The sequence below is a fragment of the Portunus trituberculatus genome, chromosome 9, assembly GCF_017591435.1.
Source record: "Portunus trituberculatus isolate SZX2019 chromosome 9, ASM1759143v1, whole genome shotgun sequence".
In the NCBI taxonomy this organism is placed as follows: Eukaryota; Metazoa; Arthropoda; class Malacostraca; order Decapoda; family Portunidae; genus Portunus; species Portunus trituberculatus.
Window position 1 is genome coordinate 1,005,001 of NC_059263.1, and position 27,312 is coordinate 1,032,312.

Here is a 27,312-nt window from a genome sequence, read left to right on the forward strand (position 1 = left end):
ACAGTTGACAGGGTGACAGGAGCAGGTGTCAAAAGTAAGGTAGCATTGAAGATATCATTCCATCTCCTGGCTTGGAAGAGAGCACACGTTCTTCTCCTCTGCTGTACCTCTCCAACACCCGAAGTCTTGCCGCCTCACCTTCTGCAGCAGCACCTGGCTCCTGTAGTGCAAGAGAGTCAGGTTCCTCCATTCCTGTACCTGAGGCTGGACAGACAAGGCGCAACTCCAACATTCTTCACTTCTGCAGCTGAGGCCGGAGAGACAAGACGTATCCAGGAGAGAAGGTGGAGGTACTGCCCTACTCTCCTCCAGTTCCAAGAGAGAAGAGAAGCTTTCGTCGGCGCAGTGTCCTTCCTCTGTGAGTGGTCCTTCCTTGGTGTGTTTGCTGTGGTTCGCACGTCGTGTCCTGCGAGATAGATATGGTGGCTGTGGTGGTCGGTGGCATGCTGGTGTGTCTGCTGCTGCTGTTCATGTTCGCCAGGGTGTGCTGTCAGGTGAGTGCTGTGTGTGTCTGTCTGTCATTTTGTGTTTTCTGTGGTTCAATTCGTGTTTCTGTTTCATCTGTATGTCTGTTTTATTCTTGTTTCTCTCTATGTCTTTCCTTCTTTCTTTTCCCTTATGTGTCTTTTACTTTTCTTTTGTGCGTGTAATTGTATTTCCTTTGTTATTTGTCTTTTCCGGTGTTCTTAAGTATTTTTATGCTTGTTATTTGGGTTTTCTGTTGTTTTGTCTTTATTCATCAGCATCTTTTATTTGTAGCGGTCTGGGTTCAGTCTTTTCCCACACACGAGTCATATCTTACAGTAGGTCTATCACACCTTTACCGGGCCTGCCGTTGTCTTCACTAACGCATTGCTTCTCCCGCAGTGGACAGACCTGAAGGAGATGAGAAGGAAGTGGAGATCTCCAGAAGCAGCCGTCTCCCGCTCCAGGACCTTTACACACTGTCTACTTACGCGCAGTGGGTGCCCACAAGACTTTCCCCTGAGCTGTTTCAAGCCTCCGTCCACCCGTACCTCCTCCCCAGCATTCCCCTCCATTCCGTCGTTGCCACGTCCAGTGCCAGGAATGGCGTGGAGTGCCCCCGTCCAGCGCCCGTTTTCTCTGAGAGTGCCAGTGCCGGTCGCAATCCCAAGTCTTCTGTCGCATGGAACTGCAGGCTCGGCGCCGCAGTGCCCCTCGCTGCCCGGGGCCTCTCCACCAGGCCCCATGTGCCGCCCTTGTTCCCGCCCACTGGAGCCACTCTGACGGAGAACAGTGTGACAAGGCTTGCTGACTTGCCCCTGGCTCCCGTCCACTGCCTGCCCCACATGTGCACCTCAGAGGCACGCAAGGCCAGGACGAGGGCGTGGGTGCTCTCTCAAATTGAGGTGCAGGTCGGAGATGGAGATGGAGCCTGCTGTGCGGCTGTGAGGCGTGTTGCTGTGAGGGACTGCAGCTGCTCAAGGAATGGGTAAGTGTCTTCATTATTTCGTTAATCATTGTACACCTGAGCACACTGTACCTGGCAGTTGACGCTTGCCTGCACATGATTGACAACAACAACTTGTGTCCGCCAAAGAATCCATTGTCACAGAGGTTTGTTGGTGGCTAACGTGTTTTGTTCTTCCTTCCTGCAGACCAAGGAGTGTGCACGGCTGCAGCCCCACCTACCCCAGCAGGAGACGGCGGTGCAGCTGCAGGAGGAGGAGGAGGTAGGGAAGGAAGCAGCAGAAGAGCAGAGGACAGCTATGTAGAGAGGATGGACCAATATAGCTGTGTGATGGCTGTGGTGAGGTGTGGCTCTGAACGTGAAGGTTGTGTTGCTGTGTCTTGCTGCCCCAATAAGCACATCACTCACTCAGTGACTGACGTGTGCTTAACCGTTGACTGTGACGATGTGTGTTCATGTTAAGTTGATATATTGTGTGTGTTGTCGAGAGTTTGCGGTTTGGTGTGCCTTGATTGACGAGAACTGTGATAGCATTGCAGTGACTGTGCCTTCTGATGCATGTATGTACGCTTTGCCCTCTGTGTGCCTTTGTAATGCAAGTGTTGTTTTATAGCAGTGTAATGTTTTTATCGGGTTTACCTAGTTGCATTAGATGTGGTTTTGATTATCGTATGTATATTTATTTCTAATTTTGCGTGTAGATATTTCTTATATGTGTTTATAAGTGACGTTTATGTAGATCTTTTCAGAGTTATTGATAACAGTGAAAGTTAGTCCGTGGGTTTTGATGCGACCCATGCAGTGTGAATGAATTGTTTCAGTTATCATGCACTGCGCTGTAATATTTAGATTTAAGGACGCAATGGAAAAATAAAGATTATTCCCTGTTTTAATATTCTGAATTACCACCACAAACACCACTCCCTTAAGATACAAAATGGATGCCTCTCTCTCTGTCTCTTTCGTCTATTTGAGGTGTTGGATCTTCGGCAGATATAACAATAATAACGATCATCATCATCACCATGGAGAGAGAGAGAGGAGAAATGATACATGCATGAATAAAGATGATAATTAACGAATACTTGGATAAAGTAGATAGAGTAATAGATGAATTTTTCTTTCTTTGATGTACTTACTTATTTGTTTGTGTATTGTTGTGAGTGGAAAGAGTGTTTAGAAGGTTGTAATGAGAGCAGAGCGTTTGAGAATACTGTACTAGTTATAGTGTTGTATTGTTGAGATATATAGAGAGAGACATAGCCTAACTGAACCTAGCCTATCCTATCCTAACCTAACGCTTCCTAAGCTAAGGTTAGCTAGTGTAGAGGCTGAGTGTCAGAGCCACTCCAGGCACACGTGGTACACGAGTAGCGTGAAGGCCATGGCCTGCCCGCACTGGAGCAGGCTGACCACTAGGCAGGAGCCACACAGGCGGCCCCCGTCCCCGCCCCTGCCACCCTGCGGGGCCTCCTTCCCCTGCTTACATGGGGACGGCATGGAAGGCTGCAAGACAACGGCCTCCCGTCCCCCCACAGAGGACCTCCCACGGGGCTCTCCCCTCCTGTGGCGGAGCTGGGCCTGGGGAGCGGCCCACCTTCGCCATCCCCGAGGTCACGGTGTACCACCTCGGGGGTCAGGCTGTCCACGGTCTCACCAGCCTGAGGAGTGTGGCCCCTTTCCTGCCGGGGCCGGGCCTGGGGAGCGGCCCACCTCTCGCCATCCCCGAGGTCACGGTGTACGACCTCGGGGGTCAGGCTGTCCACGGTCTCACCAGCCTGAGGAGTGTGGCCCCATTCCTGCCGGGGCCGGGCCTGGGGAGCGGCCCACCTCCGGCCCTCCCCAAGGTGTATCACCGTGACCTTAGGGGTGAGGCCACAGTACGTCACCTCGGGGATCAGGCTGGGGCTTGTATACACAGCATATGGAGGCAGGCTGAGCTTGGTTTGGGCAGCCCGGGGGGGCAGGCTGGCATGCTGGTCGGTTTTGGCTGGTTCTTGGTGGTCCTCGTTGAGTGGCCTTGGTTCTTCCAGGAGCCTTCTGCTGTAGTACACGGCGACTGCTGCATCCTCAGCCTGGCCTGCCTTGAGGCTGAAGAAGAGCGCAGAGCGGCGCCCGAGACGGTTTGCCCGGAGACCCGCCAGCAGGTCAGCCAGCGGGATCTCACGGCGGGCCACGAGAGACGCTCCCGCCAGGAAGTCCACCCTGACGGGCGTGGCGCCGTCCTTCTTGGCGACCTTGCCAACGGCCACCAAGGTGCTGCGGGCAGACCTGTGTTGGCCTGCCCCGTCCCCCGCGCTGGGGAAGCTGAAGGCCCCCAGCAGGCGCCGGCCTCCCTTCCCCCTGCTGCGGGGCAGACAGAGGGTGAGGCGGTCGGCGCCGCCACACTGGCCCACCACCTCCAGGTGGGCCGACACTTTCAGAGAGCTGCACGACTGACCCATCAATTTGTCTTCTTCTTTTACTTTCTTCGCTTTGATATGAATTGAAAATGTTTCCAAGGAGCAGGTTTGTCAAAATGTGTTCAAACAAGATAAGGCCCTCACTCACTCAGAGAGAGAGAGAGAGAGAGAGAGAGAGATTCAGTGGGTACAAAGATGTTGACAGACCAATAAAGAAATATGACAAACATAGATAGAGGAAAGAAAGGAAAGAGGAAGATTGATAAAGAGATGCACCAAATACAACAGCAGGAGGAGGAGGAGGAGGAGAACGGAGCACAAAGACAGAGGTGTAGGATGAGGCAAAGAATATGAAGGGGAGGAGGAGCAGAAGAAGAAGTAGAATAAGAATGACAGACCCAGTGATGTTTGTTTGTATGGCACAACACAGCAGCCTGGCCAGCCTAGTCTCTGTCACCCCGCCACTCTGGAATATTTCACCCCCACGGCTAAACAGAGACGCAACATGCAGAAGTAGTAGTAGTAGTTGATGTTGTTGTTGTTGTGGTGGTGGTGGTGGATACTAATAATGACAAACACCAATCCCAGAGAAATTGTGGTAATATAACAAAACTAAAGGTTACAATATGAAAACAATAAACATGATGCACGACACACACACACACACATATTGAAACTAAAGTTTAATAAATAATCGAAACGAGTAATATAGATTTCTCGTTTGTGTGTGTGTGTGTGTGAATGTCTGTTTGTGTGCGTGCGCGCGCGTTTTTGTGCGTGTGTCTTCAGGACCAGGTAAAGGAAAGAGTAGAGCAGTGAGGGAGGTCATAGGAGTTTGACCTCAACTACTCCCTGAAAATTCTCTCTCTCTCTCTCTCTCTCTCTCTCTATTATTATTATTATTATTATTATTATTATTATTATTATTATTATTATTATTATTATATATATATATATATATATATATATATATATATATATATATATATATATATATATATATATATATATATATATATATATATATATATATATATATATATATATATATATATATATATATATATATATATTAGTAGGCTAGTAGTAGTTGGAACCATAGTTGGAACAGTCGTAGTGGAAAATGAAAACGGAAGAATAAAACATTACAAAGAGGAACGAGGTAAAAAAAGAAAAAAAAAAGACATTAAAAAAATATACACCAATAATCCAGGTAGTAGGTACAGTACAAGATATGAATAGACATTAGATCCAACAGAACAGACACCCCTAGGGAGAAGCAAGCTTTGTATTGTAGTGCATGTAGTAATTCAAGCAAGACAGAGACAGAGAGAGAGAGAGAGAGAAGCATTTGTTTGACGCTCCTCGCAAGACTCCTCGAAACACAGCAACACAGGAACCATTGTTTATAGGCCGCAACTCACACAAGCACCCTAACATCTTGAAAAACACTCCTCAACACCAAACAAACCACACAAACACTCATACAAACCAACACAAAGATGACTGCTGACCTTAAAAATATTATATGGGGAGTCTAAAGGTTAAAGGATATTTGTGGACCGTAAAAAAGAAGAAAATGATGAATAGTTTGCCTGCAGCGCCTCTTCTCCCTCGCCAAGACGCTCTGAGACGCTTGTTATTTCACACGTTTTTTCGAGGTAGGAAATAGAGACCAGCATCTTGGACCTTGCCACCCTTAATAGTACCGGGAAAAGCCTCCATGGGGTTGAAATGACGGGTAAACGTGGCCTGGGGAGCGAGAAAAGTGTGGGTTGTGTCCCTTTGGTGAGGTGGTCGGGTCTCGCCTCTCTGACCTTTAAACATTATTTGACAAACGTGATTTTTGCTGTGTTCCGATCCCCTGCTGAGAGTGAAAGTGGCCTTGGGGATGCTGTGGAGGCTGGGGATTGAGTACATGGGATTATATTTGTGCTCAGGGATCAGGAAGTAGGTGAAAATGGGCGAGATAAGTGGGCGTGGATGGCAGAAAGGCAGTAAGCATCATGGCGGGGTGAGAGTGAGGGCGAGAAGGGCATAAGTGCGACGCCCGGCAAACCCTGCACTGTTTTGAATAAGAACACCAGAACACAGGGAACGGTGATGGGAGTTGTCAGGTCTACACGTGGCGGGCGTAGTATAATGCACACTACACCTGTATTTTCCCATCTCCGCTCATTAACTGACATAACCTTCCAGTGTCGCTTCCCATTGACTCTGCAGCGATGATCTGATTGCCGAGGCTTGTACATTCAGGTTTCATTAAATACTCGGCTTCACTTGGTCTCCCTTGTCTCCCCTAAGTCCAATACTTCTTGTCCTGTCCAGGGATTATGGAGCTATGAGGCTAACTTCATTGTCTTGCTATATGATGGAACAAGGGTTTCTCTCTCTCTCTCTCTCTCTCTCTCTCTCTCTCTCTCTCTCTCTCTCATTTCATTCTATTAATTGTATTTATTTATCAATTAGATCTACAATATTATTCTGTTTGGTAATTATTTATATAGATCTTTCTTCCATCCCCGTTTCTCCATATCCCTGGAACAAACTTGGGTGTCTGGTGGCAAAGCAGTTTTATTTATTTATTTTTTTTTTTTTGGGGGTGGGAGGATTGGCTAGTTAGACCAAATTTAGACACTAATCTAACCAGGGAAGTTTGTTGAAAGAATAAAAAAAGATGGAATGAAAGTGAAAGCTTAGTAATTGTTAAACATGTAAATCATCTTTTTTTTTATTTCCACTGTCTTCCATGAGATTGTTAAATATGGCAAATGGTAAATAATTTTGTTTTATATTTCCACTGTCTTCCATAAATCTTCATTCACCCAGTCATGTGTTCACAGTGAAGGAAAGGGCCAGTGTGCACCAGAGGACAGGCTTACACTGCCGACAATTTAAGCATCAAGACAGAGGGTGTAGGGCAGAAGGTGTAATTTCTGGCAGCATTAAGCATATGTCATCAGTTTGGATTGGAAGGAGCAGGACTAAAGGTGTAGTTTGTAACACCATTAATAAGTGTTTCTTTTTGTGTCATCCAGCTGAGGATGCCAATGGGCCGCTGAGAGGTGACTGGGAGCTGAGTGATGGCGGAGCCTGCGCCAGACACTTCGGGGTTTTCCCAGGACCTTTTCTCCCCACTGCAGTTTTGTGAGGTGGTACAGGAAGGCCAGACAGCTCACCACCATGTTAAAGAGGAGGAGCAGCAGCAGCAGCAGCAACAACAACAACAACAACAACAACAACAACAACAACAACAACAACAACAACAACAACAACAGCAGCAGCAGCAGCAGCAGCAAGCCTCACAAGCACAGCCACGCCACACTCAGCAGCTGACGGCCGCTGCTACTGCCACGTCCCTCCCAATGCCACAGGTTGCATCCCTGGTGAGCCTGGCTGGGGTGACTACCAGCACGGCACCTCAGCATGGCCACCTGCAGCCCCAGACAGTGGTGGCACAGATGGTGCCACATCCGCATGTCCAGCAGCAGCAGCAGCACCCACACTTGCACCAGCAGCCCCACACCCAACCCAGGCTCCTCCAGCAGCAGCAAATGGCTGTCCAGCAGGCTACAGCACAGCAGCCAATGGCACAGCAGCAGCTCATGCAGCAGCACCAACAGCAGCAGCAGGTCCAGCAACAGCAATCTCAGCAGCAGCAGCAACAGACACAGATGATACAGTCACAGCAGCAACAGCAACAGCAAACTCAGCAGCAGCAGCAGCAAGCAAAACAGCTTCAACAGCAACAAGTACAAACATTACAGCAAATACATCAGCATCTACAACAACAAGCACAACAGCAGCAACAACAGCAACAAGCACAACAGCAGCAGGTGCAGCAGCAGCAGCACAACAACAACAACAGCAGCAGCAGCAGCAGCAGCAGCAGCAACAGCAAGTACAGCAGGTACAGGAACAACAAAAACAGCAACAAGCACAGCAACATGTACAGCAACAAATTCAACAAGTTCAGCAGCAGCAGCAGCAGGCACCACCACCACCACCACCCCCACACTCCCAGCCACAGCAGATACTCACGTCAGTCAGCAGCGTTCAGATCGTCAACAGTCTGCAGCTGCCCGTGGCAGTGCAGCATGCAGCGGCCACAGCTGTGACGGGCAACAAGGTGGTGGCCTCCTGTCCCATCACCACCACCCCCACACCCGCCTCAGTCCCCCCACCACTCATAGTCATCGTCAACAAGAGCAACACCGGCCCCACCTCCAATCCCATTAACACTGCCATTGGCAGCAGCAATGGCATCATCAGCAGCACCACCACCAACAACAACGCCAACATCACCAGCAGCAGCAACAGCCAGACAACCCTGGTGCCACAAACAGCACCAACCACTACCACAACCACCACCACTACCTCTGCCACACCTGTCACCAATGGAGCAGTAAGCAGTGAAGATGTAAGTGGGTGGTTGCTTCCTCTGCTAGCCATGGTCATCCTTCTAAACTTATCCCTTTCTTAATTTTGTAGCTCATGTTTCTATTTTGATGTCATCCCTTACAGAGATTGGCTTTGTATTTTGGTAGCTCTATCCTTTACTGCTACACACTGAGTTCACTACCACTTTGGCTTAGATTACTTTCTGTTCAGGAGTTAAGTAAATAAGGTGTGTGTTGTGGTCTCAGTCCTACTCAAAGTTTGGTCTATGAGCTCTGAGCTCGCTCCATAATGGGGAAGACTGGCTGGGTGACAAGCAGGCAACCGAGGTGAATATGAATAATGTGAATAAGGAGGTGAGAGATGTAAAAAGGAAATATCTACAAGAGTGGATTGTCAAAGCATTGTCAGAAAGGAAAATATGCAGATGGAAAAATACAGTTCAGAGTAATTTTTATCAACCATTGTATGTTGAAGGGAAAAAAAACCTGCCACTGTCAATAGTGTCACCACTCACACCTTGCTGGCCCCTCACCCCTCCCCCTCCACAGGTGAAGCCAGTGCCTGTGAAGAGGACGTGGCGGCGACCGTGGAAGAAGAAGAAGGAGAGAGAGAAGAAGCAGCCGGTGAAGAAAGCCCGGCGAGTCAAAAGAAAACGCATCATTGTCCCCAAGAAAAATATTATCCACATTGATCCTAAGAATGGCCCAATGGTGAGAGAGAGAGAGAGAGAGAGAGAGAGAGAGAGATAGGATTAGAATTTTATCATATTCTTTTTTTCCTTTCATATCTGGCAGAGACCTTTAACTCAATCCCACCATTGCAAATGAATACACTGCAGTTCACTTGTACACTCTTTGTCAGTCAGAAATCAACCTGTGTTTATTAAGGCTGAGTTTGTGTTTTTTCCTTCACTTACAAGTCTCCTGACCTTAGAATTCATCAGTTGTTCAGTTATGTGTGGAGATTGTCAGAGAATCAAGGAACTTAAGGTAAAGGAAAATGCTGCACTTTTAGTTGAGATTGTGGTGGAAGATGCTGCACCTTTAGGGTCTTAGTGTAGTACCCATCAAACACCCTTGGAACTATGAAAGACTTCCTTTAGTGGTATAAACTTAAATAAAAAAAAAAAATAATAATAGAAAAAAAACAAGAGTAATGGTAAATATTATAAGATGTTAAGAAACTTAGGTTTGTCACAACGCTACAAGCCGTTTTCTGACACTTACACCTAGCTGTCACCACCACCTCTTCTACCACAGATTGACACTTAACTCAACCCACTATACCCTTTTCAGCCTATAAAAGACTCCCTATATTGCTAGAAACCTTTATAAGAAATCAAGAACGATGTTATAGCCGTTTCCCGCATCACCTTGCGATCACCACCACATCTTCCCACACCACAGATTGACACCTCACTTAACCCACTATACCCTCTTGAACTTGTAAAAAAAGACTCCTTATAGATAAAAAAAAATAGAGTAGTTTCCCGGCACCTATAACTGGCTGTCACTACCACCTCTCCTACCACAGATTGACACCTCACTGAACCGCATCAAGAGGGAGAGTGAGGAGGCCATCAACCAGCTCAAGCAGAAGAGACAGCGGATCAAACTAAACCGAAACTCAGGCCGGGAGTACGTCAATCGCCTGGGGAAGGTGAGGAGGGAGGCTGTTATGTGTTGTGGTGTGTCCCTGTTAGTTCATTTAAGGGATGCTAAGTGTTTTAAGTGCTCGTGTGATTGCTTCTTTTATTTTCCACACTTCACAAGGCCCTAAAATCAAATCACTGGCATTGTAGAAGGAAAGATGAAATGTTAGGTGCTTGTGAATGTTCAGTTTGTATTGGTAAAGTGAAGGCTTCAGTATTGTTTGTTGCGATGTACAGTATTTCATGTGCACATCTCACACCTGCTACAAATAGAAATGTCAGAATATTCACGTAAAAAATTTAATTAATACTACAATTGCTGCTACTACTACTACTATTACTATTACTTTATTTCTCTCTCTCTCTCTCTCTCTGTCCTTTCCTCTTCCTTTTCCCTCCTTCCTCCTCCTCCTCTTCCAGTTACTACTACTATTTCTTCTTTCTTTCCTCCTTTTTACTCCTTTCCTTTATTTATTTATTTATTTTATTTATTTATTTATTATTTTTTTTTTTTTCTCCTCCTCCTCCTCCTCCTCCTGCATTAATCCCTGCTCTCCTAACACAGGTGGTGGGTGCTCGAATAATAGGTCCACCTTGCCACTGTCCCCTCAAGTGCTGGGAGCGCATGGGTTCCAAAATACTTGAGATCTTTAACAACTTCTGGGACCTGAGTGACTTCAACCTACAGAACTCGTACCTCTTTACCTGCCTCAAGCTGTGTGACGTTAAGCGCCGCTACACCAAGAAGGTATGTTGGTGTGGTGGTGTGTGTGTGTGTGTGTTGTGTGTGTAGGATTGACTAAAGCTTGTTACATTTTGTCTTTTTGTACCGAGGTGTGAGTTTTTTGCTTGTCACTTCCACTGGTAAGGTATTCCTCAATGTATTGCTCTTGTGTGATTGTAAAGGTATTCTGCCCAGTTTCATTCTTGTCTTTTTACTGTATATGTTTGAGAGAGAGAGAGAGAGAGAGAGAGAGAGAGAGAGAGAGAGAGATAACATATAAGAAGAGAAAAATGTATAGAATAGAGAGAGAAAAAGTAAAGATAAAAAGACAAGAACAAGAGGTGAAGTATCGACCACAAACTTGATAAGAGGTAGAAATTTCCTCCACCTTCCCTCTCTCCCCCAGCCGGCGGAGGAGTCGCGGCGCCAGAACACCTTTGAGTACTTTGTGCGTATCAACGGCAAGCACTTGAGGGTGTGCAAACGCGCCTTCATGAGCTGCCATGGCCTGACCAGTGACAAGCGACTCCGCACACTTTTCCATCAGATGAAGGTGTGTGTGTGTGTGTGTGTGTGTGTGTGGACTGCTGTTGATTTTTCTTGCTTTTGTTATGATTATTGAATTTTAGCAATTTCTGAGTTTTGAAAATATAAGATTATTGATGAATTTCTCTCTCTCTCTCTCTCTCTCTCTCTCTCTCTCTCTCTCTCTGTCCTTCCTGTGTTAGTTTTTATTCTGTTTGATTGTTGATCTTTTCAGTATTTTTTTGTCTATGAAAGTAATATGAATTATTGACCCACCACCATCACCACCCACAGGATGGAGCACTGGTGCCTGAGCCGGACCGCCGCGGGAAACACCTGCGACCTGTCAAGTCACCCAATGGACAGGTCAGTCCATCAGACCAGCAGCCACACCAGCCACACCACTCACACCCACACCACCAGACACAGCCATACACCAACACCAACACCACCACCAAGAGCAAGAAGGCCCGAGGATCCAGCAAGAAAAAGCAAAATGGGAAAGCAGACACAGGAGTGAATGCAAATAGCAAAACCATGTACACACCTCCACCGCCACCCATGAGCCACATCCACCCCCACTGCACCCCACCGCCACCCCCCGCACACGGGGCCACCATGCAGGAGCCTCCCCATGCCTACATACCTAATGGAGACATTTACTTCCCTGGCCATTACCTGGAGCCCCACCAGACTATGGCCCCCCCACACATGAACCAGATCCCTCCCTGCCAGAAGATGCTGGAGAGTCCTGCCTACTTCATGGCCGGGATGAAGGAAAACACCTTCCACCAGTAGGTGTGTGTCTGTGTCTGTGTGTGTGTGAGAGAGAGAGAGTGAAGATAAGTGTTGTTTTTTTAGATAACATTGATATAATGATTCATCATAATCTAAAACCCAAAATTTGCACCAGGCCATTTTGATCCAACTGAAGAAGTCATCAGCTGTCAGAGTTGTCAGGCAAGGAGAATTGCATCTAAGGATTGACACTGACCACAGAACTGAATTGTTTAGGCAAAGCACTTAAAATGTTCATCTTAGGGAGACACACCTAAATTCAAAATATTACCTGAATCTCATTTGTAATTTACATGATTTTTTTTAAAAATTTATTATTATTATTATTATTATTTTTTTTTTTATTTATTTATTTATTTATTTTATTATTATTTTTTTTTATATGTAGGAGGGACAGCTGGCCAAGGACAACAAAATATGGAAAAAGAGGCCCACTATGTTGCCAGTCCCCTAAAAGTCATGGGAGTTAGCCAAAATTCAGGGACTAATGTCTTGACACCTCTTTCGTAAAAGAAGTCAAGTCAAAGGAAAATGGAAATAGAGAAGCAGGAAGGGAGTTCCGGAGTTTACCAGTGAAAGGTATGAAAGATTGAGAGTACTACGGTTAACTCTTGTCTTAAAGAGTTGGACAGAATAGGGGTGAGAGGAAGAAGAAAGCCTTGTGCAGTGAGGCCGTAGAAGGAGGGGAGGCATGCAATTAGCAAGATCAATAGAGCAGTTAGCATGAAAATAGCGATAAAAGATAGAAAGAGATGCAACATTTCGGCAGTGAGAGAGAGAGTGAAGACAGTCAGTCAGAGGAGGGGAGTTAATGAGACGAAAAGCTTTTCATTCCACCCTATCTAACAAAACTGTGAGTATAACCCTGCCAAACACAGCACACAAGAAACCATTTCATTTTATATATATATATATATATATATATATATATATATATATATATATATATATATATATATATATATATATATATATAGTTACATCTATTGACATGCAAATGATAGTGGTTATAGTAAATACTGTAATACAGAAGTAACCTTGCTGACTTGTGTTGCCAGTCTAGAGAAAAGTAACTTTGCATTTACAGTATTTGAAAAGTGAAGAGAAGGGCAGGAAATATGTTTAGTTATTTGTCTCAATCTCAGGTAAAATCAAAGAGGAAATACAAATAAATGACTTCATATAGATGAATGGGTGGTTAATAAAATAATACTTTAAGGAATATGAAGAAAACTTAATTTGGGATATAGGAATATTATCATCTGGCATAAATCAGAAAGAGAGAGAGAGAGAGTAGGATTGATGTAAAAAAATAATAAAGTAATTGTGGAATAGAAGCAAAAAATATTGCTAGAAATAGGAATGGACAAAGTATCCCAGTACTCCTTCAGCAGCAATCAAACCACAACTCAACAGTGTGTGGGGCAGCTAGGAAAGAACTCTTTTCTTCTAGCTGGGAGTGGGACTGACAGAGACTTGATCAGCCTGAGATGGACAGCAGACACTACAAAAAATCAGCCCTAATTCTGTGATAAGTGCTTTAACTAAGGGGTCCATTTTATTGTGTGAGCTTCCATGTGCAGATTTAGGTCTTAACACACAGCAGGAAGAGAAGAGGTGAGAGAAAGACAGCACTCACTGCTGTGTCTGCTAATGTAGTCTGCCCCACTTTTTTTTTTTTTTTTTTTTCTTTTCCCCATCATACTTGCTGAATACATTATATTTTACTATAAACACACATGCACAGTCAATCAATAATTATCATGTATTATGTATGAATGTATGTATGTATGTCTGTATCCCTGTAAGTATGTAGTATGTCAGGAGCCTTTGATGGAAGGCATTCAAATGATCTGAATGGTGTGGAAAAATAAATGAAAGGGCATTGACATTTAGCACATCAGTATTATATTGTTCCAGATCTTACTGTAACACTGGCCAGGGTGTGGGGTGCCACCTCCACCTCACTGGCTGCTCTGGCATTACTGGAAATGTCAACATGTGCTGCTAGGATTTTTTTATTATTTAATTAATTAATTTTTTTATTTATTTTATTTTTTATTTATTTTATTTATTTTTTTTTTTATTTACATGAAAAAATAACTGGATGTGATGTGTGAGTGTATCTCTCCAAGGTTATGAATGCTATGTTTGCAATCCAGCATAGAAGTAAAAGCAGAAGTATATTTTGTTAGGGAAGAGCCACTAGGAGATAATGCAGAATATTATGCTATGAACATAGGGCGTTATTAAGGATTTCTCATACATTCCATAAGTTATGTGCTCACTTTAAGATTTTATATCATAGTACAGTATACTCGGGTCTTTGGATATAATTGTGCCACGGAAGGTTGGGAAGCAGAAACACTGAGTAAGGCCTGGTGCACTTTTAGTGACTCGTTGCTGCAGAAAATTAAATATGTTCTAGTAGCACCTCATCCACTGGCTAGAGAGAGCCACTAATCATCTGTGGATGATGTGCCATTGTAACACACATTAAGCTTTTAAACTGGTTGCAGCCACTAGAGTCACAGCAGCAAAAGTTGTTTGTGCACCAGTGCCTTAGAATAATGTTAGTAATGTAAAAAAATCCTGATCTCTTACTCCCTTAAAGTCATCCAGAAAATCTTACTCTCCAAGTATATATATATATATATATATATATATATATATATATATATATATATATATATATATATATATATATATATATATATATCAGCAAGTACTAGGACAGGAAACCAAATTAATTTTCTTAGGAAAACATTCACTGGTACTTTCTTTTTCCTCTTAAAAATGACATGTGGATAGTGTTTAGAAGTGAAGTGACTGACTTCCTTACTGACCTCTTTTCTTACCTGTAGTCTTTTTCTGTTCTGTGTGGCAGCTGAGAGTGGATGTGGATGTCTTGTTGTTTTACTGTGAACCTTTTAGTTTCCTCCTCCTCTCCTGTCATTTTCCAGACAGCCATCAGAGGGTAAAAGGAGGTGTGCTCTGAAGAGTTGCATTTCCTGCTTGCTTTTGATCTTCCAAACTGCCCCGTGATATTAAACTATTGCTCTGAGACATCACTGTAAATTAGCATAATGTATCCAGTTTATTTCATAGCCTCAAATTGCAACAAGACCACAAATTACAAATAATAATAATAATAATAATCTTTGAAATCATGTGACATCCAAGATTAGATTAAGAAGTTAATTACAATAGCAATTCTAAAGATGCATTTTGCCCTAAATCCATCCCAATATTCCACGGATAGTCACAGTTGCTGCAAGAAAATGTACAAGTAAAGGAACCCAGACTTGAGAATAAAATGTGTAAAGCAAAACCACTGATTTATTTTGTTTGTGGATGGCAGGAATTGTGGGTGTTTTATTTAGTAATTGCAGCCAGGATGGGAAGAGAGGAGGAAGGACAGTGAATTAGAAATCTGTGCCACATTAGGTTAAGGAAAAAAGTAGAAACAATTACATAATGAATTTCTAAGTAAATGTATAGAGAGAGAGAGAGAGAGAGAGAGAGAGAGAGAGATAGGTTGGATGGATGTATGCATTGATAATCAGATATAAAAATTAAGTATGAATCATACAATGCACGGGGAATAACTCATTTACTTGAATTGACTTGAGCCCAAACATACCTATGAGAAATGGTGCAAAGACAACAACGCATTGCAGGGAGTGTGTGGTGCCTTTTGTAACCCTTTACTTCACTCCCTTCAAATCAAATGTAACATTGTGCTCAGTCAAATAAAAGTGCAAATTGTAAAGAAAGAAGTGAAAAGTCCAAATACTGCACAATATGATTAAGTCCTTTTGGTTACTGTGAAGCTGGTTGTGTTCGTCCAGTATGGTTTTTGAGAGCATGATTTCATATTGTTACATACAGTATGTGATTTTTATTAGCTTTAATTTTCAGAGGTTGTGAAAGTAGAAAAAGAAATGGTATACTTATATGTAATGAATTGACGAACAGCTTCATCTTTTGTATGATACTTAGCACCTTATGTATGCATGGTCAATTTCAGTATGGTTACATGTACTTGAAATATTTTTTTAAGTATTGACAATTTAAGATAGAGTAACAATTCACTTCAACTAAATATGATTCAATGAACAGGATTCACCTTTGATGTCATATGGAATTATGCATTCACCTACATAAGGCATTTCCACTTTTCTGTTACTTTTTCATATACAGCCTATATGGATGTGCCATAGTCCAATTTATCTTGGTGAAAGCAAATAATAATTAGCTAATATATGTTCTTTTATTTGTTGCATTTTTCAAGGCACAAGCTACTCACCACATCAAAGTTATGTTAAAAATTAAAATCATTATCTGAAGACTGACTTCAAAATAAATGTTTAAAAATTGGGTCAGTTGAGTAAACTTCAAGATGTTTACTTATAGATCATATTATGTACACAATCATAGTTTGTGGTCAAGTAATTTGACATGTTTATGTATATTGCAGTGTTCCATCAGCATAGACTACTGGTTGTTAGATTTTGTTAAGGGACTGTCAACAGATTTGTGGACTTGAAAATTGAAGAAAAACAATAGAGTGAAGGTGAGCCCAATATTATTTGACATGACCACTAACTAGGATGCTGTATGGCTGCTATTATCACTGTACATGCTTGTTTCCCACCTTCAGAGTGGCACAGGTGTTTGATGTATTGCATGTTGAAAAATTACAGAATGTCTGTTTATATGCAATAATCCTTCAAAAGGCTTGGATTATGCACTGAATTTGATCAAGGCAGCTGTGAAGTGTTTGGGAATAATAATTTAGTTGAAGAGTACGTACACATGTTGAAATATTCCAGTAAGTACCACAAATTTGCTACATTGTGTAGACATGTCCAGATGTTTCTATGCATGTTAAAATGTGTGACTAAAGAAATGTTGCTAATGTTTAGGAGCTGGAGAATTTGCAAAATAATGCTTCCATGCTGGAGTCTCCATACATTTCAACCCGTTCTCCAGACTTACTTGGAGTAGAAAGGGAGATATACAAGTTTGACTAGAGCATGTAATGTGAACAATAAATAGTGTTTTAGGGCAAAATACAAAAGAAGAAATATACTTAATTAAGGAAAACTTATACGTATCTTCCACCTTCTTGAGGATGAAGTGTAGTGTAAAAATCTGTGTTACAAATATCTCAGTGCTTCTCAGAGTAACATGATGCATACAGGTCATAATTAGATTAAGGTACTAGCAAGACATAGTATAGGACAATTACTAATTTTTTTGTTAAAGGACAGACAGACAAATGAGGTCAAGGACTATTATTCTTGTAAACTGATGTGAAGTAGACAGCTTCTGCCATGTTTCTTTGCATAGTTCATCATTGTAATAAAAAATCTGAAATAAACTGCTTCTCTTTCATCTTGAGGACTTACAGTTTGTGCTAACCTTGTGTGGTAGAGGGACATTGCCCTGCTGTACACTGGTTAGATCAAAAGAATACCATTGTTTTCTCTACATACTGTAAAAAGGGACCTAGGACTCCCTCTCCTGTAACTGCATCCTTGCAATGAAAAACTCTTCAAGAGGATGTTAAACTGAAAGATATGTAAAAATATCAGCTATCACATGTTAATAACAATATAGTAAACATTAATATTTATTAAATAAATGACCACTTTTGAATCTACATCATAGAAAAAAACATTCATACTGTCTTCCATGGGTGGAGGTAACAACAGCTATTTGCTGTGCATGTAGGTCTGTCATCTACCAACCACCCTCTTGCAGCTGAGGCACGACATCCACCCATAAAAAAATTAGATAACAGTTAAATGCTCAATCTGAATCTGAAAATTCCAATGTAAAACCTATCCATAAATATATTTAAGTTAAATTAGTATGATTTTTTGTGACTGGCTTTTAAAATCTTTAGATGACTGCAACACAACACAAGTGGGTGATGTGCCAGTGCAACACAGCTCTTGTGGCCATCCTCCATATCAATACAAAACCAAAAAATAAAATGCATGGCAGTTACCATATATTATCTTACACCCGGCAAGACAACTGTGAGATACAAAGGAGGCAGTGGAGGTACAATGTTTGTTTAGTTAATAACCACATTTTCAGTTGATTAAACATGGCTTTATAATTTATGAGCATTATGTGTTTATAGACATTTAAACACATGCTCATTTATTTTTACATGAAATAAAAAATGTTAGTAGTTCTAATACTGTGGCTTGTCACTAATATCTGATGAGCATGCAAATGTACTGACTTCCCTCAATCAACTGGAGAGAGAGAGAGAGAGAGAGAGAGAGAGAGAGAGAGAGAGAGAGAGAGAGAGAGAGAGAGAGAGAGAGAGAGAGAGAGAAGCAAAGATCACAGAATTTCATTCTATTTTGTATGAAGAATAGAATTTAATAGATGTTAATGCTGCAACCATCCACAAGACCCCAATGTGAGCTGACAATGGCAATGATGATGGTAGTGATGACGATAGAGATGATGATAGAGCCCACCTGCAAAGAAATACAAGAACCTGCTCCTTAAATACTGCAGCTGATCCATAGTTAAGTTTTCCTCATCAGACCTGGGGCTATGAGAGAAGTTGAAGTGAATAAACACAAACACAAGACAAAGTAAACACTCACCCGAGGCATCAGCCCAAGGGAGCACCAACAATAAATACTACAATCCTGACCTGAGTATCTCTCACCTCTTCTGTTGAACTGTCATTGTGATGGTTTGTATGCATGAACATGAATACACACAAGTAGTATAATATTCAACTGGTACAGAGATGACCTGGAAATTCACTCAGTTCAATACAACTGAGATTAACACCAGCAAGCAATATCTAGCCTCAGCATAAGCCAGACAATCACTCATTGGAAAACTCAAGAGCCAGGTACTGGGGTAACACTGGAGCTTTGGGGAGGCTCAAGGAATGCAATGGAGGTGGAAGTGGCTTTACAAGGTGTGAGAGTGGCAGTATGAAGTTGAGGTGAGGATCACTTTTTGTCCAGCTTTATACTCTTGGGCTCAGAAAAGGGACCTAACCGGCTCTTGGTATCAACAGCACGCACAGCAAAGTGGTACATGTCCAGGCATAAACTGCAAGAGAGAAGAGGCATGGCCATGGGTTAGTGTATACTTACAACCATCTGTTCAGTGTTTTACCTATGATGACTTGCTCTCTGGGAGCATCACCCCAATGGGCTGGCTACATCAAAAGAGCTTCCACCTGTCTGCATCCAAACATTACTTTTTTCCTTGTTCAGGCACCTTGCTTCTATCACCACCTTTTTTCATACACATCTTCACCATATCCTTCCACCTTTAAGGCCTTACTTTACAATTACCACCTTCAATTTAACTTATATAAAATTTCTTTCACAGAGCCATCACGTAATCACTTTTGCAATGACAGTATTGAAATAAATTAGCAAAATTACTAATAATCACAATAAATAATTGTAAATAAATTATTATTTTTCATCCTAAAAACACTACCCTTCTCATTCAACTTCTCAGTAGCATTTCTTATAACAACATTCAACTTCTCAGTAGCATTTATTATAACATTCTCTGCTACTAACAATGAAGAGAATCTGCCCTTCACCCCATTAATTATTTTGCCAGTCTCACCTGAGTCAGTGTACAGGCCATGGGCAACTCTAGGGCTTTGACACTGCCCACTTTCTTCCACAAATTGGCACTTGGTGGAGCAGCCCCCTCCTGGTAAGCATATAGCTGGTACGAAGCAATGGTCTCGTGGTCCTCTGTTTTGGCCATTGTCCAGGAAAGAACAATGCCTGTGGATGAGAGGAATGGAGGTACTGGAAAATTAAGGAAAACTGGGAATGATGGGAGACAAGGGAGTGCTAGGATTGCATTTATGATTATTGTAAAAGCCAAAGAAAGGGGAGGAAAAAAAAGTAGGGCAGTTACCAGATAAAGAAAATGGGAGGACAAAAGTTAGGCAACATATGGATAAAAATGGATAAATAATCACAAAAGCTAGTGCAGTATTTTCATAATTCAAAACTACACTTGGTAATAGCATAAACATCACAAGAATAAGATGCAGAAGTAATTACTGTACTTCCTGCAATACAAGATGCACTAATAATAACAACTTGGCAGGGGAATTCTAGAAAATCAAAAGAAACTCCATTTTTCCTGAACTACATAGCCCTGCCCTCACATAAGGCTCAGTTACAAAAATTGGCTTTTATGTCTTAGCCTTACTTTTGTTCATAATCCTTATCTAATAATATAAGAACATGTATAATTAATTTTGGGTTAAAAAGAAGAGTGTTTAGGTGTTATTCTGGAACCAAAACCCAACCACTGGGGTACATGATGCTAGGAGCATTTTTGAGGGGAAAAGTGTGTCTTATACAGCGAGAATTAGGTTACAAATAATAAGAAACACAAATATTTAGATCACTTACTGCTTTCTTTATGAGACAGTTTGAGTGTGGGTTGAGGTGGCAGCTTCTTTGATATCCCTCCCACTTGTTGGAAAGGAGTCTTGGGTAAAGGTGCTGGATGTCTCATCTGAAAGGTAAAACAGTAACACATCAAACCAAGAAAGTAAAAAGTAAATGAGAATTGAAGGGACTGTCTCTAAGAGAAGATCCAAGACAGTGAACATGAGATGAATAAATTTACACAAGGATATTTTAAATAGGTAAGAAAGCGTGTAGCACAAATTCCAATAGCTCACCTGAGTGTTTGGTATTGTGGTGGTGGGTGATGAGGTAGTGGGAGTAGATCTGACTGTTGCTGGTGGTGTGGCGCCCTGGACCCGGGCCGCACTGGATGTGTGGTTGACAACAGTGCTCATACGTGCCTGTGCCACTGCTGGGTTGCCAATATTCTCTAAGGACTGTCCAGTGGACTGGCCAAAAGAGAGACAATGAGGGTTAGTCTTAGATGTAGATGGGTGAATGGGTGCACACAAGCACATTATTCTAATGGTAACCCAATAAAGTTGCAAGATCAAAATACGCGCATGAAAAAAGAAAACCAAGTTTCCCAAGGAAATAGCCACCTTAAGAAGCCAAGACCTTGAATTCAGTTATTTTTACAATGAATATCTATAATTCATCACCTGATAAGGCATTACAAACACCCTAAAGTCAAGAGGGCTCTCCTTAAGCAAGGGAAAAAGTAATTACAATAATACATAAGCTACATATGAATGAACTTTACACATTTCTTTTTCTCAATCAACCAAATTCATCATTCAAGTAAACACAGAAAAAGTTTTGTGGGGCTATAGGAATAAAATTATTGGGGTTTGAAGTACTATATAAGTACTCACAAGTTTCTCCTGCAACATGGGATCTATTTGATCACTGAACTAAGTGCACTCTTCCACTTGTCACAACAGATTGTCCTATTTTGTTTTGTCTAAACAAGGAGTATACTAGAACTGACAGTTTCATCACTCCTTCAGGAGAAATATTAAAAATAAATAGGATATACTGTACACTATTTAAGGGTAATGCCCAGGATGGTGCAGTTTGCATGACTGGCATATACTAAGGATCTAAATTTATAACATGTTATTTGCATATGTTTACTTATCACCATGTGAATCTCATGAAATATGGCTGACAACTAGAAAAAAAAAAATAATAATAAATAAATAAATAAATTTGCCTCACACCATTATCACTCAGCTGATTTAAAAAAAAAATAAATGAAATAAATAAATAAATAAATATATATATATATATATATATATATATATATATATATATATATATATATATATATATATATATATATCATGAGCAAATTCATATTTTTTGGCTCAGTAAAAAAGTCTTCCTGATATTTCACTTCCTTCCTCACACATTGAGAGCAAAAAGTAATTATCTTGCTTGTTCCAGAGATTTGTCAAAAATACGCCTTTTGAATGTACTTAAAAAAAAAATCTGAAAGGTAAAGAGGAGTAGGGAGCAAGTGCACTGCTGATGCAAGAGTGATGAGAGAAGGCACACTCACCACTTGGCTGACAATAAGAGCTGTAGTGGGCTGGCCTCCAGAGGTGTTTGGCAGCAGCACCACCTGTCCAACACCTCCTGCCTGTGTGGAGGGAGGAGGGCAAGGCCATTGGATGAGTGTGTAGCATGTGTGTGTGTGTGTGTGTGTGTGTGTGTGTGTGTGTGTTATTGGATGATGTAGCAAAAAATAGCATAAAGGCAGCCTTTAAGAAATGTAACAGCTTCAGCATCACTGAACACTGCAGTGTATAATTGGGGTTTACTTAAAGGATTAGATCTAAACACTTTTCCAAAGCAACAAACCTAAAAACAATTTCAGCTCTTAGAAATAGTTGTCCACAATCTGAACATCATAATCTAAAATGGATGAAACTTGGATAGGACATTGAAATGCATCATATGGGATACATGGACAGAAAGAGTAATTGTCCAGATGTCATGCTGCAACTCCATTAAATATAGAATAAACAGAGGTCGTCTTTTAGTGCACACCTCGATTAATGCATTTACGGCTTTATGCGCACCCTCACTGTTTCTATTGCTTGTATAATGCACAAAATATCAGACTTTATGCACACTTGGTGAAAGAAACTTTCATTTGAGAACAAAGTATATTTGCTAAAAAATTATCTATTTCCTCCAAAAACCAGTAAAACAAATAAAAATTAATTTCTTTAAGAAATAATACTTCACTAACAAAAATAATAACCAAGTGTCAAAATATATATATTAAACATTACATGGCAAGGAACCAACGAGACAGTTAGACGGCAAGTTTATGTTTTGGTCCAGCCATGTTGTTTCAGCTTGCAAGTGTTGCAGTTTCACATTTCATGTTTCCTAAGCATCTTATTTTTTAGCTTTGTAGGTTGGTGATATGTAATATTTGTGATCTTTCTAGGTTTAAAAATATGGCTCCTTCCAAAATACAAAAGAGAAGAGTGTTACACATATAGTGAAGGACAGCAAACTTGTCAAGAAATGTAAAGTACTTTCGTTTCAAGAGAAACCAGACATCATAGCCAAGGTTGAGGCAGGTGAGAAGCTTTGTGAAGTGAAGTAGGCAGATTATACTCTGATAACGAGTGCACAGTGTGTAACATGGTGAAATGTAAAGATGCCATAAAGAACGCAGTGCAGCAGGCATTGCCTTGTGCTAGGAATAATATTGTGAAGGTAGCTCATGACCCCCAACTTCCCCTGCAAGCTCAACTCTCCAGCCACTGTGTGTAACTAAGAGCTTTGTTGTATGTGGACTAATAATGTTTCATGTTTCAGGAGTGATCAATTTGGGGGCAGTTATAAGTTGGAAGTCTCAGGGGCCAGTCTTGGTGGTTCCCAGTCACAATCTCATTTATAACATAAGGTTCTATTATTCGATTAGTGCGTTTTTTATATATGCTCACATTTTCTCGGTCCCTTTCCTGTGCCTTAAGGGAGGACCCCTGTGTTTCACACAATATAAAAATGCTGATATCAAAATCCAAGAAAATAATGTATCCATGAAAGAATCTAGGCATCGACTATACCCAAAAACACTACAGCCAAAACACACACAACAGATCAATTGCTAACCCAAAATGAAGCACTGGAATGAACATAAAACAAATTTAATGCTTTACACCACTGGACCGTCATCTTCACGAACTAAATTTTTCAGCAAGTCAAAAGTTCAGCGATAAAAAGTCGTTTTTGTACATCAAATTACTCCTTAGAATTAGCATTAGAAAGCAACACACAAATGAGGAGCAGTTCACTCTGGCAAAGCAGTATTCTGACACCACTTCTCTTCACACTCACCGGTAGAGGAACAAGCTGTGCTGTGGCTGTCGTTGGCACCTTAACCAATGCACCTGGTTTTGGTACTAAGCTATTCCGGTTAACAACTCCCTTGGCTCCTGTTGGTGAAAAAACAATTCCTTATAATGGTTACAAGCCTTTAGTCTTTCAATTATTACATCACCAATAATGCAAATTCATTACATTTACTCTTTCAATGCATTTTTCTTAAATCCATTCCTTCTTTCACCTTTATCCCTTCCCTTTCCTTACCATTTTCAAATCATTCCTCTCAATTTTTTTTCATAATTTTTCTTCCACACAGAGTGATCTACCTGGCAATCATGAATTCATTAGTCTCCCCCTGCCTTACTAATATAATCCTCACCCTCGTCCTCATCAGTTAAGTCTATCACTCCTCCACTTCTCCCTGCTGACAGTGTTGTTTGTAAGGAGGGGGCAGCAGCAGCACCCTTATCATTCTGGATGAGGATGGGTCGCTGGGTGCCAATCAGATTGCCTGACTGGGGTGCCACTGATGCCAGGTTGCCTAGGGGAGCCCGAAGCACCCGCCCCTGTGCCACTGGGAGCACGGCTGTGGTGGCATTTACCCCTGGAGGAAAGAAGGCTGCTCTAATTGACAGGTCAAATATAAGGTGATAGAGGTAGGCAGGGACAGTGCAGCGCAGCATGTATAAAAGCCTATGTCTGTGTAGGATTGTTTTGATGAAGCATGACAACACTGAATACACCATAAAAACTAAATAAACAAATCAAGTAAAAAAATAAATTAAGGTAACTAATATGCTATTGGAAAAACCCAATTAAAAAGAACTGCACAATATAGTGGTTTCTATTCTACAAGCAGGGAGGAGACACAAAACTTGGAACTGAATACTTAACAAACACCTCAAAACAATGCAAACACGCAAACATTCTGCTTCCCATACCATTACTGGCAGCCTAAAACTCACCAGGAGGTCTAGTAAGAGGCTGCATGGTGGCTGCTGGTGCCATCATCATGATCTGACCATTAGGTGCCCTCACAGCAGTGCCCAGACTGGTTGGAGTACCTGCAGGAAGCACTGGGGCACCTGTGGGGATCCCTGTCAGAGTCGCTGGCTTAGCAATGCCTGCTGAAGTGGTGATGATGCCTAGTGTGCTCCCCGGAACAAGGTTTTGCCCCACTGAAGATGGTAGCATCTGTAAGACACGTGTGTCAAAAAAATGCAGGAATCCAAGTAGACAATCTATCAGTCAGTTTTGACTACCTCATGTCACAGCTACATTTTCAAATATAGATCAGCAATTTTGTGACTAAGGCCTTGTTGACACCAAATATGAGAGAATGCCCACTTACTCCAACCATGTTGGAAGTGCGAGGAGCGATAGTTTTTATGTTGCCGCCACTCACATTAGCATGCATGATGCCTTTGTTGATCTGAAACGACAACAATATAATTTATCTTTAAATCTTAAAAGATAAACTACCAGAATCAGTAGAAATTACCAAAATATTAAAAACAGTTCCTTTCTTTACTGTAGCACATGAAGAAATACCTGGAAACACAAAGAATCCTTAGTATACAGTATACTTTGAAATAAGAAAGACTGACAAGAGGAAAACAGGAAGTATAAGAAGTAAGAAGGCATGTGTAAAGAAACTCACAATGTGAGGAGCTGCCTGGATGCCCACAGACCTCTTGATCCTGATGGGAGCAACATACTGCCCTTTCCTTGCCTGGTGCTCTGCTGCCAACCGAGTTGTCACCTTACGAAGGTCCTCAATCTATCAAAAAGTAAATTTTGAAATCTTTACCAATTACAGTACTACATTCATTAAACCTATATATTAAAAAAAACCACAAATAAAAAAATCAACTGGCAAGAAAAAAAACAACCTAGTTAAAGTTAAAAATACAAGAAAAATACAAGTAAATTCACTATTAAAGAGAAATCTGATACTTATTACACTTTTATTTATTAACTGCAATTTGCCTCCATGATAGCCTAATTTTTCTTAAGAACAGTGTGTGATTTAATTTGGACAGAATAGATAGACCAAACAAATAAATATTTTGCCAGTGTCCTCACCTCTTTGTGGAACTGTGCCACCTTCCTCATGTTGCTCTCCAGGGTGGAGGTGAGCTTCTCACACATTTGTTTCAGGTTCCCCAGTTCAGAGCCATAGAGTGTGTTGTCACTGAACACTCGCAAAATGGCATCTTTCAATCCCTGTGAAGTATTAGTAGCTGTTCAAAGAATTGTCCACTGCTAATCACAATTATAGTAAAAGACTTGTTATGAAAAAATGCAAGCCCAAATCTTAACTACTTAACAGATCAAATAAGACTCAAATAAAATCATATTTAATTAATCACACTGATGTCATCTTAAATGTACAAAGAATTAATTTTACTCTATGTTCCAGGCAAATGCAACACTCAGCTCAAAATAGCCTCTTCATGACTTACAAAATGCCTTTATTGTTCTTTGCCCTTAAGATTAATTAGAGACTTGTACTGGACTTAGAAATACTATAGCACATCATGGGTTGATGATTGTTAAAGGAAACCACTACTTTCAATGAAGATGAAATTATTGGAGATTTCAAAGCTAGTTTAATGATTCCCAGGTAAATCATTCACCTAGAGTTTTAGATCACTAATTGGAAAAATATTCACTATAACCTGCTGTATAACCACTAGTTTTTAGAAGTCCCTGTGAAGTCCAGAGCTTCAATTAAAAACACAAGGCAAGGCACCAGCCAGTAAGTATCTTTGTCACAGAAGCATTACTATTAGTTTCAATCAATCTGCAGGAATGCCAGCATGCACACAGACATGGAAGGGGAATGACTTCCAAATCAATACATTACATCTTGTCATAGTCACAATCAAGAAACGTGTAAAAGTATCTGTTCATCTGTTATGTCAATAGTCTTAGATCTAAAAATGAATGTAAAATAAATTAAATTAATGAAAAAAATATTTGTAATACTTTAAATGAAAAAGATACGGAAAAATAAGAAAAAAGTCTACAAAAACAATACACTGGACAACACTAAAATCCCCAAAACTTACAAAAACTATTAGAAAGACTGTAATGATAAAAATAAAAGCACACTAACATTTTTGGTGAGCTTCATCTCCTTGCTCCGAGTGGACTTGTGATTCTCCTTGTTTGCTGAATCTTGTTCCTCGATTGGGACTGGGACAGGAGTCTGCTCCGGAGGGATGGGGTTTGCTTCAGGGTTTGCGGTATCCTCCCCTTCCTGAACTATCGCGGGCGAGGGGGACGGGGTGGAAGAAGGAGAATGGGAGGGAGAGTCTGTGCTGGAAAGTCTCTCCCCATTGAGCACTGCAATACCATTCTTGATTCGGCTCAGAGTAACAAGGCTCTGGTTGTTCCACTTATTAGCCTCCTGGATCTTCTTGGACTCAAGGTCAAGTGCCTTGTTCACCTCCTTGACTGTGATATTGCGATTCTGAGAGAGGGCCAAGGGAAACAGAGTGAGGAGTAGTAAAGACAGTGAGAGATGTACTGCATGCACATTATGTAATTCAAGTTCTACCAAAAGGATTTTTCTGACT

The 27,312-nt window shown here is 41.4% G+C and overlaps 3 protein-coding genes across 8 annotated transcripts in view; 2 read left to right on the forward strand and 1 right to left on the reverse strand.

Annotated features, from left to right (window-relative positions):
• The window catches only part of LOC123501451, a 2,305-nt gene extending 24 nt beyond the window's left edge, over window positions 1-2,281 (forward strand). The window contains exons 1-4 of the mRNA XM_045250281.1: window positions 1-34; window positions 204-494; window positions 868-1,453; window positions 1,620-2,281. The exon at window positions 1-34 is cut by the window's left edge and continues 24 nt beyond it. Of these exons, the coding sequence (XP_045106216.1) occupies window positions 1-34; window positions 204-494; window positions 868-1,453; window positions 1,620-1,698 (990 nt within the window). The 3' untranslated portion in view covers window positions 1,699-2,281. The remainder of the gene's footprint in view (window positions 35-203; window positions 495-867; window positions 1,454-1,619) is intronic.
• A 3,094-nt stretch (window positions 2,282-5,375) lies between these two features.
• Window positions 5,376-12,235, forward strand: LOC123501173 (bromodomain-containing protein DDB_G0280777-like). Its single transcript, XM_045249823.1, is given in 8 exon segments — window positions 5,376-5,495; window positions 6,873-7,680; window positions 7,683-8,254; window positions 8,784-8,945; window positions 9,769-9,894; window positions 10,452-10,634; window positions 11,017-11,163; window positions 11,430-12,235. Coding segments are annotated over 7 exon segments (2,457 nt in total). The 5' UTR covers window positions 5,376-5,495; window positions 6,873-6,917; the 3' UTR covers window positions 11,934-12,235.
• Window positions 12,236-17,558: 5,323 nt separating this feature from the next.
• Window positions 17,559-27,312, reverse strand: part of LOC123501171 (activating transcription factor 7-interacting protein 1-like) — a 32,133-nt gene continuing 22,379 nt past the window's right edge. For 3 of the 6 annotated variants that reach the window (XM_045249819.1, XM_045249818.1, XM_045249817.1), the window contains exons 3-14: window positions 26,850-27,206; window positions 25,814-25,954; window positions 25,389-25,508; window positions 25,080-25,160; window positions 24,694-24,922; window positions 24,108-24,332; window positions 23,741-23,838; window positions 21,942-22,022; window positions 20,653-20,826; window positions 20,378-20,483; window positions 19,569-19,735; window positions 17,559-19,034 (exon numbers count right to left, since the gene is read on the reverse strand). In XM_045249819.1, coding sequence (XP_045105754.1) covers window positions 18,993-19,034; window positions 19,569-19,735; window positions 20,378-20,483; window positions 20,653-20,826; window positions 21,942-22,022; window positions 23,741-23,838; window positions 24,108-24,332; window positions 24,694-24,922; window positions 25,080-25,160; window positions 25,389-25,508; window positions 25,814-25,954; window positions 26,850-27,206 — 1,821 coding nt within the window. In that variant the 3' untranslated portion in view covers window positions 17,559-18,992. The remainder of the gene's footprint in view (window positions 19,035-19,568; window positions 19,736-20,377; window positions 20,484-20,652; window positions 20,827-21,941; window positions 22,023-23,740; window positions 23,839-24,107; window positions 24,333-24,693; window positions 24,923-25,079; window positions 25,161-25,388; window positions 25,509-25,813; window positions 25,955-26,849; window positions 27,207-27,312) is intronic. The other 3 variants (XM_045249822.1, XM_045249821.1, XM_045249820.1) reach the window with 1 other exon arrangement.